Raw genomic sequence first — 11,427 nt, 5'->3', positions numbered from 1 at the left:
TCTATCAAACTTATCACGAGTCAATACGATTAAGCGTAGTTGCAGGTTCATTGCCAGTCATACGTCACGCGAGGAGGAAATGGAGCTAAAACCTCCGGTGTCTCGATCCAAATTTGGTCGATTCTGTTGGCTATCTACTTTGGTCGGCTAGGCTGACAACCTTTGATTCAAGAGGGGATCAATCAAGAATGAAAGTGTTCACGAGAATATCGTTCCCTTTTCCCCACCATATCCCATCCTGTCCGATTCCTCCTTTCCTCAAACTCATCTCGCCACGGCCGTGTGCCCTGAAAAATCGAGGGTATTCTCAAACATGCAAAAAGACGATTGCGAGATGCGACTGCCATTTGCAAAACAGGGGGTTTGACTATGAGGAATTCTCCTTCTTCTCGGGAGAACAGGATATCTCCCAGAGTCGTGTTCTAACAAGAACGAGTAGAGTTGCAAAATCTTGGAAGGAGTCGAGAGTAAGCCAGATTCTTCTGCCAAAAGCAAGAGAAAACGTTGCCTGTCTTGATCTCTTTTTCCCAGATAGTACCTCCTCACTCGAGGGGGGAAGAGTGGTAAGTCGAAGAAGTGACTATCCATTTCCTGTGATCCAACATGTTTTTTTTTTCGGGGGTCATGTTGATTTTGTAATTTTTTATGGGTGCTTGTGTACTGAAGCCATGTCGCGACGTGGAATCCAGGCGGCTGGTCTCAATAACAGTTACAGGGGAATGAAATGCCGAGAGATTCCATGCCAAGTTTCCGTTCGACGACGATGCTTCCATGATGGGTACTCTGAGCATATTGGCGTTTCTGCTTTTTTTTGCTATTTTCTCAGTTTTTCGTTAATTGTCGCAAGCAAAACAAGCAGTAGCATTCCGTAAGGCAGCAAAGGAAAAGGACGTCTCGAACCGTTTCGTAAATCGATTCATTCGTGCGTCTCTTCATCTTCATATCGTCATGCTTCTTCATCGTTCATTCGTTCAGAACCAGTCAGCGTCATAGCCAGGAGCAGGGCTGTCGGGAGCAGGCGCCGGGGGCGCAGTCGCAGCGCGACGGAAGCGACGAGGGGTGCGGAGGCTCTGGAAAGTAGCAGGAGCCTGAGCCTGGGTATAAGCCTGAGCAGGAGCGAAAGCGTCGCTGTAGCCGCCGTGGGTGCTGGAGGCGCTGCTATCTCCTCCGCCGATGCTGCCAGCCGGAGTGACCCGGCCGGGAACAGACGGAGCAGGGCGCGAGGGGCAAGGGGGAGCGACGGTGCCGGGCTCGGGGCCGGGAGGGTTGGGGTAGCCGACGGGAGGAGCAGGGTAGTCTGCCTCGGTTATGCCGTAGTGCTCAAGGACCTCACGGCGCTGGCCGCGGGTGAGGGGGACAGGGTCCATGTCGTCAGGAAGATTGTTGTAGCCCGTCTTCTTGAAGGCATAGCCGTGGGAGAGGGCCTCCTCGTGGTAGTTGGGATCATTCCAGGGCTCGTCCTTGTACTGGCTCTCCTTCTCCCCCTGGTTCTTCTCGCCAGTGGAGGCGGTGGAGTTGTAGCTCGAGGCGTAGCTGGAGCCCACGGCGGCAGGGCCGGAGGTGGTGTAATAGTGGTCATTTTCCTCCGCGAAGAAGTCGTCCAGATCAGCCATCTGCTGGGACATGGTCGCGGGAACAACAGACGTGGCGGGCGTGGGCGGGAGGGCGGCGGCGCCGGCGAGGCGGACAGCAGGACGCTGTAGGGAAGGGTTGACAGTCACAGTCTGACGAGTGATGTTGTCCGAGGCAGCAGCGGGAGCCGGGGCAGTCGGGGTACGGCTGGCGGACGAGGACGCAGATGGGACACCGTTAAGGATGGCAAGAGCCGTCTCGAGATCGCGCGCCTTCTTCTCGGGAGACTGCTGGACGAAACGGTTAAACTCGTCCTGGATGACGGTCTTGTACTCCTCAGGCGTGAAGCTCCGGTGGGCGCCAGTCTCGTCATCGACCGGGGGCTTTGGGAGCGGCGCCATCTTGCGAGTGAAGCCGGTCAGGCACTTGGTGTTCTCCAGAAGAGTCCTAGGGGAGCTACTACTGCTAGATGTGGTGGTCTGAGTCTGAGCCGGGGTCTTGTCCGACTTCTTCTTCTTGGTGGCCTCCTCGTCATCACTGTCGACAAAGTCGTACTTGCTGCTCTTGGGTCTCTTGGGCCAGCTGAAGTTGCGAGCGCTACTGCTACTTCTCGGACCGCCGCTCTGAGTGGAAGAGCCGCTCGTGGTTCTGTTCAGGAACGGGTTGTTGCCGTTGTAGGCCTGAGTGAAGGAGGTGGACTCTCCAGCAACCATGCGGTACCTACTGGAGTTTGACGAGCGCGGAGCATCGGAGACAGAGGACGTCTTTCTCTGAGCCTGCGAGGCGTCCTTGGCGCCGGGCTTGTCGTTGTCGACCGCAGGCTGCTTGGCGCGAGAGGGGATGCGAAGCGGAGCAGGCTTCATGGTGTGAGACGCAATCGAGCGGTCGGCGTAAACCTGCTCGTCGAAGGCGGCAGGAGCCTGCTTGTTCTTGCTCTTTCCGAAACCGGGGACGATGTCCTCCTTCTTGATATCAGTCGAGAAAGTGTCGCGAATCGGCTTGGTATTCTCGAGATGAACAATTTCACCACGAGCGTGAGCGGCATTGACGCGCTCGTACGCACGACGGTTGATCTCATCTCGCTCCTGCTGAGCAGCAGAGACCTTGGCAACCTTGACGTCGTCGGTATCGGATAGTTCATCGTCGGAGACGTGAAGTGAGGTTCGAACGTTGCTCTAGAACGCATCAACCTCCTTCGGGTCTCTCTGGATGAAGGTGTAAGACTCGTCGCTCTCCGCAGTTTGCTGGGAACGGCTATCCATGGCAGTCGGCTTGCCGGCGATGGTCTTTCCCCCAGACTGAGTGGAGGAAGGTGGAGGAGCGGGTCCGTAGACGGGCTTATCGCTAGGCTTGTCTGTAACTTGAGCTTGAGCCTCGTCGAAGGCCTTGAGGTAAGCCTGGGCCTTTGCCTGATACTCTGGCGTGAGGTACTTGTTCAAGTGGAACGGGTCACCGTTGGACGAGCCAGTGCTCGAGTCATCATCATCGGAAGAAGAAGAATCATCATCGGTAGAGGCCTCTTTCGTCTGGCTTTTACTCTCCGCGGCTTGACCATAGGCGGTGGTCGTCTGGATCTCGTGGGCCACGGGCTGAGAAGGAGCTGCAAGAAGCGAATCGTCTTCAGAGTGGACGTCGTCGGTGTACTCGCTACCAGAGTCGGCAGGATCGAGAAGGTCGGCGGGCTTCTTGGCAGCACCAAGAGCGCGCCAGTAGTCAATCTTTGCGTAGATCTCTGGATACTTCTCGCGAAGCGAAGCCTCCTTGGTGGTGTGCTCTTCAAGGGTAGGCGAAGTGACAGCCTGAGGGGCAGTAGCGACGGGAACCTCACCCTTGCGAGCCTTTTGGGCTTTCTTGTCGGCCTTCTTCTGGGCCTTTTGCTCGGCTCTGCGTTCGGCACGGGTGGACTTCTTGGTCTCTTCGTTCAGAGCACCCTGCTTGGATGGTTCTCCGAAAATTTCGTCGAGACGAGCGTTGGTGGCATCGAAAGCAGCTTCCCGGACGAGACGCTCTTCCTTGGCGGACGGGTGGCGCTTCTCAAGGGCCTCGTTGAGCGAAGCCAACTTGTTCCACAGTTCAATCTTAGCAGCCTTCACCATGGAGACGCCCTCATCTTCCTCAAGAGGAAGGACCTTGACCTTGGTGTGAATGTGCTTCGGAGCAACATAGTTGTCGAGAGAGCGCGCAAGGGACTCGTCATTGAAGTAGTTCTCCATCTTGAGAAGCTCCAGGTCAACAATCTCTCGAACGGATTTTTTCTTCTCGGGCTGAGAAGCATCACCAGTCGCGACAGAAGCAGCGGTGGTGTCAGTAGACTCATCAAACGACGCCTTGCCCTTGCCCTTGTCGGCAACGGGCGACGAGGCGGGGGTGAGATCGAAATCTCCGTGGTCAGACATCTTGTCGGGTTTCTCGAGTGTAGCAGTTGCTCCTTCGAATTTCGCGACCATTGCCTTGACCGAAGACGCGACGAATGTTTGACGATCGCGAGTACTCGATGGAGAAGGTGAGCCAGGTAAAACGTCTCGTTTTCGATGAATGATGCTCTGGCTTTCGGGAAGGGGAGGAGGAGATGATGAGGATTTTTGGTCGAATCCAGGAGTGAAATCGTCTTGACGAAAGAAGGAGGAAGTCTTGCGACCGAGATTGGCAGAAAAGCTGTCTGGAAATCGAGCCACTGGCCTCTTCCGGTCGAGGACGCTGGGCTCGAGGGGCCCTCTAGGCTTCTGAGGCCCTGCCTCCCTCAATTCAAGCGGGTCAAAAGAATCCATCGTTAGATGGGCGGGAAGACCAGACGGGTAGGTCAGGTGATTCGAGTCCGGACGGAGTGATGTGCGTCAAAACTTCAGTCGAAGGAGAGGCGAAAGGCAAGATGGAAGCGGAATTTGACGTGAGCGGTTCGGAAGAATAAGCCGTTAAGCAGAACAAGGAGAAAATCTTCATCAACAAAAGGGAGCAGTACGAGGTAACGAAGGTTCATGGGAGCCAGGCTATGCACCAAGCCTACAAGATGAGAACTCAGGGGCGGAGTGAAGACGACTTCCATGAAAGAGAAGTTGGTGAGTGACTGGGGGATTCGAGAGGTGTATACTTGTGTGATCGTCGAGAGTGATGCAGTGTGATGAGAGAAGATGCGTGAACTTGGGCATAGTAGTTCTCCAAATATTGAGGGAAAGAGCACCTGTGCCTGGGTGGCAGGAAGCAAGAAATTGAAAACCAATTTACCATTGTTGTCTTTGATATATTCATCATTATATTCCAGACGATATTCCAGATGAACTTTCCCCCATCTTTCAGGCTGGACACTTGACTTGGTAAGCGCACCTCCTTCATAGATGCAATGCGCACCCTCAATGCAGACATTGTGATCTCGAACTATTGAGAAGTATGTAATACTCATAGAGGAGTACATGTATGGTCCCTAAGAGGACATTTCGATGGTGTATCATATGTCCTATACTCATAGAATCAGAAGTAGTGTTCACTGGCACTGGCCCTGGTCTCTATAAGAGAATGTTTCCCATACCTTGCTCCCACAGCCTTTACTAGAAGCTGATCGTCTCATTTTTCCTCGTTTTATGCTCGAAGTTGCTACCTCCCGTAGCTATTGCTGGGGATAATGATATGTAGGACTCACTACCACGAACGTTGTGAAACCTGCTGATTAGCATTAAGAGTACAATCAGGCGATCGAATGAAGCTTGAATCTTCTATGGATTGGGGATCTACGGCCACTTGGCTGAAGGTGTGATTTTTTCGAGCACTGCTTTGCTTTGTCAAACAGATGGTGTGAATCTCATTATAGACGTTCAACTTGGAATAATCTCGGGGAAACTATATCTCAGACAGTGCAAGGTGTGAGAGCCTCATTCATCTCTCCGTACCAAACGTATAGCGAGTTTCATAATTCTACACCAATATTTTGCGTCTTCAAGGTGGGCTGTTGGATGATGATCAAATATCAAGTCTGGACGTTGGTGTTGTTGGTTCCTGGTCGTCCATGGCGCACAGACCACCCGGCAGATCCACCTTCCCGGCCACGGCTTCCTCCGTGTCTTCTCAGGGTTCCACGTTGCTTGAAAGGCCCCCACATCAATTAAGTGGTCAAGGGGAACACATCGCAGTTGCCCGTCAGTTGGCATCAATCATCAACGACAACCTCCCTCCGAACGAACGAACGAAACCGCCAAGATGGATCCCTACTCTGCCGAAGGCGAATTGATCAACGTCCACAACTATTTCCACCAAGGCCAGTACCAGGAGGTCATTGATTACGATACTTCTGCCCTTTCCTCCGAGAATGAGCTTCCCGCCCGCGTTCTAGTCCTGCGAGCCCGCATCGCCCTTGGTCAAGCTGAAGATGTCATCGCCGACGTGCAGGGAGAGAAGGAGCCCGAACTGGTCGCCCTTGGAGCGCTCGCTGAGAGCGCACTTGGCAAGACGGATTCTGCCGTGAAGACCATCGAGAAGCTCGCCGCATCCGAGGGGGAGAACGCTACAGTCCAGATTGTTGGAGGTACAATCCTGCAGGCTGCGGGCAAGTCAGAGGAGGCTCTTGCCTTGCTTTCACAGCACCAGGGAAGCTGTACGTTTGACTCCCATTAGTTGAAGGAATTGGCGCTGACCCGGGACTCGCAGTGGACGCTGTTGCCCTGATTGTTCAGATCCACCTCCAACAGAACCGTAACGACCTCGCCCTCAAGGAGGTTACCGCCGCGAGACGATGGGCACAGGACAGTTTACTGGTCAACTTGGCCGAGTCATGGGTTGGTCTGAGACAGGTACGATAACTACACCACGAATGAAAGAACGAGACTAAGAAAGTACAGGGCGGAGACAAGTATCAGCAGGCTTTCTACGTGTTCGAGGAGCTTGCACAGGCGCCGGCAACGTCGTCCATTGCAACTCTTGTCTCTCAGGCCGTTGCTGAGCTGCACCTTGGACGCACAGAGGAGGCACAGGCAGCGTTGGACCAGGCTCTGGCCAAGGACGCAGGCTATGCCGAAGCCATTGCCAACCTTCTGGTGTTGACGGTGATTTCGGGCCAAGATCCCAAGGAGTTCACGGAGTAAGTTCCGATGCACGACCAAGGCGTCGAGTCGACCTGCTAACCACGTGGACACAGGAAATTGAAGGCGGCGGACCCCCAGCACCAGTTCCTTGTGGACCTGGAGGAGAAGAGTGCGCTATTCGACAAGGCGGCGACTAAGTACAGCCCCAAGGTGTCTGCATAGGGTAGACAGCGGGGCGGTGTGTACTGCTGATGAGGCATAATGTTAGGCGTACGGTTTAGAGGAACTCAAATGGAGATACAACGGCTCGGAAAAGCGCAACGAGACCACTCGAATTACTACTTTCCACTTGAAGATACCCATCCGTTCGCCCTCGCTTGATCCGAAAGTCGGTTCCTTCTTTGCCAGATGCGCGCGACCCGCCAGTGATCGGCAGGGCTCGAAGGGTCTATGGTTTCGCCGAGACCGTCTGGCCAGCTGTTTGTTTCGGGCATGCATGAACAAACCCCCGGGTCATGATAGGACGGGACTGGACTGAGAGGGCCGGTTGACCGAAGCCGCCCGAGGTGATGGATCGGTGGCTTTACACATCGGCAGATTGACATCATGGCTTCCTATTCTTGATTAGCACCAAGCGCCAACTGGACGGCCGGGGCCCCATGCGCCTGACTCAGGGCTTTCTCCCAACTTTCAAAGTCAAAGAAGTACAAAAATCACAGGCAAGCAATTGCTATTAGGGCTTACTGCCAGGACAGTCCAGTGGAACTTGCGCTTTGAACAGTTCTGGCTGACGGAGCAGACTTTCCGGCAAGGATTGAGTTTGAGTAAGGTGTGATGAGCAGGACATCCGAAATACCAAAAAAAATGTTGCCACTATCTTTCGCATCGCACAGCATCGAATTTTGTCTCGCTTGTCTCGCCGGTCTAGTATTGTGGATCGAAGCCGGACGTGGAGGGGTAAAGTAAAGTGCGCACTCAGGGTCTTGCACGGACGCGCGGGGCTCAGAGAAGGTCGAGTTTACAGATTGCGCGATGCATACTACGTATGCTCAGTCACTACATCTCACTTCTGCAGACACATGCAAAGAGCGCCTTCAACGTCATCGGTTGCTGTAGGTTGACGATATCAGCCGTAACCTACCGGTCAAGGTCTGCTACCTTATGACGGCTCGCAAGGGGTTTGACGCCATGGAAAGTTGTCGATAAGGACTCTTTGTGAAGGATTGCAGGTTCTTACTGGCCTGGCTCACCTTGATATGTACAGCACAGGCCTCATTGTGTTCACCGCCAAAACGGACATGGGCCTTGATCGGCTAGAAAATGCTCCTCGCTCAACTGCATGGCGAGGACTCGTCGAGGCCTCAGTCAACCGGAAGCCATACGAATGAGCAGACCGGGCCGCTACAGATGGGATGGATTCATTGGAGGGCAGCGAACATGGAGGGCACGTCCAGGTTCCGAGCATGGAGACTGGAGAAGGATGGAGGCTCCGCTCGTTTGCCCCAGCAGCGCCGACCTCGATTGTTTCGATCTCGTCCTCAAGGCTCAAGGCTCAAGCCCCTTTCACAATGCATATGCACGTCTCCACGGGCCCTGGGCTAGACGACCTGGAGTGTAGCAGCAACTTAGTAACGACTCGGGGGCCAAACGACCAAGGCACGTACACCGTGGCCAAGCTTGCCTGCATCGCGTCGCATCGCGTTACGACAAAAAGTCACTTGGCTAGCGCATCTCGTTGAAGGTTAAGCGCAGTTAAACTGCATGTCGGACGCGGACCAGGGCATATTAGAGCCCTTTTGGTGCTCTTCTCAGCAACTACGGAGTAAGGTACTTTACGCCTCAAGCAACGCGATAAAGAGCCCCACTGAGGGACGGAATGACATCACCGTGCAGGTAGCTCGAATTTGACCATTTTCCCATCAATTCCTCATGTTGATTCCCCCATCCGCCAACCAAATGCCACATGCCTCTGCTGTTGGCAAAGAAACGACTGTGGGCTTGTCACCATGTATCCTTGCACGCATCATGGAACGACGCAATGCCGTCTACCGCACCCTCAATGCAGCACCTTCATCCTCTCTGGCATCTTCATGTCCCAACTTTCCTTACGTTTTCTGCTTTGCTTGGATCAGCTCGGCGCAGTGAATGTGGGGACGACGGGCTTTAGACTCCGCTCTCGGTGGCATATTTCCCATTTCCCCCATGTCTACTACCTATGTACTGATGCGGCCAGGCTTTCGACCGTGGTTCTGGGGGGGCTGGAATGTTCTGTTTGGTGGCACCTTTCTCTGTTGATTTTATCTTTTTTCCCACACTCTCTCTCACTTTTCGGATGGATGTATCATGTCGCCTCCCGATCCTTCCCCCCTGCTCAAGTGAACTGATGGGGCACGCCTCGCTGACCGAAGCATCGGATTCTGCAGCCATTCTCGGCCATTCTGGTGGCTGTCTCGAACAGTCGGAAACGGTTTTGTCTGTTCACTTTGTTTTTAACCTTTCCGAATGTCGGCTTTGGGAGGGCTGAATGCCAATAAGGTGCGAACCAAGGACTGCCATTCCACTGGACTCGTTCCGGGTTCGTTGGAGAAATCTTTCTCCTGGCGATCATCAGAGGCTCTGCTGGACTCTGAGACCTGGTTGGAGCCTCCAAGTGGCTGTCTGCCACATCGCCCACAGCCATTTGTCAGATTGCACAGCCGGCCGCCTTCCGTTCCGCGTGCGAGGGTGTGGGAGCGTGGCAATAGGTACAGCCAACCCATCCCGCAATTCTGAAAAAAAAAGCCCAAGAGTCAGAGAGAAAGGGGGGTAAAGGAAATAGCCAGTCATACTCCATACACTGCTCGAATCTGGCCCTGCTCCTCGTTCGCGCTAGAACGTCCCAAGTGGGCATAGTTCGGAAAAGCCAGATGCCTTTGCCCTTTGGGGCCCTGTGAGACGCCGTCATCGTATGTGGTGTCCATTGGCGACTGGCAGTCTGCGGTGCGCCCGTTGACGCCGTCCGAGTCGGCGTCTCGGCCGCTTGCCATTGTGCAGTAGCATCCCGGAAGCGGCTTTTGAGAATCCCAACGAGAGCGGAGTCCTTCTCGCTCAAAGGCTGGCTGGCCTTGGCTAGGGTTCTTCTTGTTCGGCCATGATCCATGACCCCCTCGTTCTGGTATACCTAGTTTCTCTTTCGTGTAAGCCCTTTGCTCATGCAGGTTGGCGCGCCCTGACGCCCCGTATTTGGCGGAGGACTCGGGGGAGGGACGGGGGTAGCGGGGAGGGGTGTGAAGAAAAAGCCAACTACCTTTCGGAATTCAGGCCGTCATCGTGAAGAGGATACTTTGGCTGGCCGGCTGGCTTTGCGCCTTTTCCCCCTTTCTTTGCCGTTACCGGTTCGGTCGAGAGTTCGGCAGCATCGCATGTGGGCATTGCATTGACTTCTATTAAAGCTGGACACCTCCCGTTGAAACTTGGACGTGACAACTTTAATTCCTAACTACCCAACCTCTTTTGCGTATCTAATCGAGACTATAAGTATCTCTTCCAGTGCCAGTAAATACCTACATCTTGATACAACCAAAGTATACACAATCTTCCAATCGCCACAATGCCTATCGCCATCTCTCCCTCAACAGTCAAGGCCGCCGCCGAGTCTGGCCTGCCTGCTTCGCAAAACAAGAAGCGCAAGATCATCTGCTTCTCAGGTAAGATCACCTCCGTTCACCCCTGGATCTCGCCACTTGCTGACAATGAATCCTCCAGACTTTGACGGAACAATCTTCATGCAGGACACCGGACACATCCTCTTCGACGCCCACGGTTGCGGCTCCGAGCAGCGCGAGATCCTCGACGAGCAAATCAAGTCCGGCGAGCGCTCCTTCCGCGATGTATCCGAGGAGATGTGGGGCTCCCTCAACGTCCCCTTTGACGACGGCTTCGAGGTGATGGAGAAGAAGCTCGAGATCGACCCGGCCTTCCAGGAGTTCCACAAGTACTGCATCGCCAACGAGATCCCCTTCAACGTCATCTCCGCCGGCCTCAAGCCCATCCTCCGCCGCGTCCTCGACACCTTCCTCGGCGAGGACGCCTCGGCGCACATTGACATCGTCGCCAACGAGGCCGAGATCACCGACGACGGCTCCGCCTGGAAGCCCATCTGGCGCCACGACAACGAGCTCGGCCATGACAAGGCGCTCTCCATGGGCGAGGCCCGCGAGCAGGCCGAGATGGCGTGCGAGGACGGCACCATCCCCCTCATCGTCTTCATCGGTGACGGCGTCTCCGACCTGCCTGCCGCGCGCCAGGCCGACGTGCTGTTTGCGCGCCGCGGCCTGCGTCTGGAGGAGTACTGCGTCGAGAACTCCATTGCTTACATCCCCTTTGACACCTTTGCCGGTATCCAGACCGAGATCCAGCGCATCCGCGACGAGGACGACAAGAAGACGGGCGGAAAGGGCATGCCCGCCGCCTTCAACCCGCGCGCCAACATGTGGAGACGCATGTCGAGCAAGTCGGCGATCCCCAAGCTCGTCGCCATCACGCCTGCCGAGGAGAAGATGTTCCTGTGGCCCGAGGTGTTCAGCGTTGCCACGCCCAGTATCGAGAAGGCCAACATTGCTCCCGTCTTTGCTTAGGCGTCGTGTCAGACTCGATTGTCTTCTCGTTTGTTTTATCGTCAAGTCGTTTGGTGTTTGAAGACGACCCGGTGCATAGCGTGCGAATTTGCTTTGAGAGATAATGGTTCGGATACTCTGGCGTTGGCTCGGGTTATAGGGTTTTGTTTGGATTAGAGATGTGGCGATGTAAAGAGAGGTCGATAAACTATCTTCCATATCGTTAGATATAGATACAGATACAGATCAAG

General features: G+C 54.6%; 5 protein-coding genes across 5 annotated transcripts; 3 read left to right on the top strand and 2 right to left on the bottom strand.

Annotated features, from left to right (window-relative positions):
- Positions 1-188: 188 nt before the first annotated feature.
- On the top strand, positions 189-872 carry CLUP02_10206 (uncharacterized protein; the record flags this gene model as incomplete). The annotated part of the gene is made up of 1 exon (XM_049289182.1): positions 189-872. One exon carries the CDS (start codon positions 189-191, stop codon positions 870-872), a length of 684 nt encoding a protein of 227 aa, XP_049146327.1.
- Positions 873-971: 99 nt separating this feature from the next.
- On the bottom strand, positions 972-4,340 carry CLUP02_10205 (uncharacterized protein; the record flags this gene model as incomplete). Its single annotated transcript, XM_049289181.1, has 2 exons — positions 972-2,684; positions 2,763-4,340. 2 exons carry the CDS (start codon positions 4,338-4,340, stop codon positions 972-974), a joined length of 3,291 nt encoding a protein of 1,096 aa, XP_049146326.1.
- A 1,420-nt stretch (positions 4,341-5,760) lies between these two features.
- CLUP02_10204 (coatomer epsilon subunit) lies at positions 5,761-6,803 on the top strand (the record flags this gene model as incomplete). Its single annotated transcript, XM_049289180.1, has 4 exons — positions 5,761-6,154; positions 6,208-6,350; positions 6,420-6,637; positions 6,695-6,803. The coding sequence occupies 4 exons, from the start codon at positions 5,761-5,763 to the stop codon at positions 6,801-6,803; spliced, it is 864 nt and encodes a 287-aa protein (XP_049146325.1).
- A 2,461-nt stretch (positions 6,804-9,264) lies between these two features.
- On the bottom strand, positions 9,265-9,720 carry CLUP02_10203 (uncharacterized protein; the record flags this gene model as incomplete). Its single annotated transcript, XM_049289179.1, has 1 exon — positions 9,265-9,720. One exon carries the CDS (start codon positions 9,718-9,720, stop codon positions 9,265-9,267), a length of 456 nt encoding a protein of 151 aa, XP_049146324.1.
- Positions 9,721-10,170: 450 nt separating this feature from the next.
- CLUP02_10202 (2,3-diketo-5-methylthio-1-phosphopentane phosphatase) lies at positions 10,171-11,197 on the top strand (the record flags this gene model as incomplete). The annotated part of the gene is made up of 2 exons (XM_049289178.1): positions 10,171-10,267; positions 10,326-11,197. The coding sequence occupies 2 exons, from the start codon at positions 10,171-10,173 to the stop codon at positions 11,195-11,197; spliced, it is 969 nt and encodes a 322-aa protein (XP_049146323.1).
- Between the last annotated feature and the right edge of the window lie 230 nt (positions 11,198-11,427).

The sequence above is a fragment of the Colletotrichum lupini genome, chromosome 5 (genome assembly GCF_023278565.1).
Source record: "Colletotrichum lupini chromosome 5, complete sequence".
In the NCBI taxonomy this organism is placed as follows: domain Eukaryota; kingdom Fungi; phylum Ascomycota; class Sordariomycetes; order Glomerellales; family Glomerellaceae; genus Colletotrichum; species Colletotrichum lupini.
The sequence above is the reverse complement of the archived record's forward strand: the minus strand, read 5'-3'. Positions and strand labels throughout refer to the sequence as shown.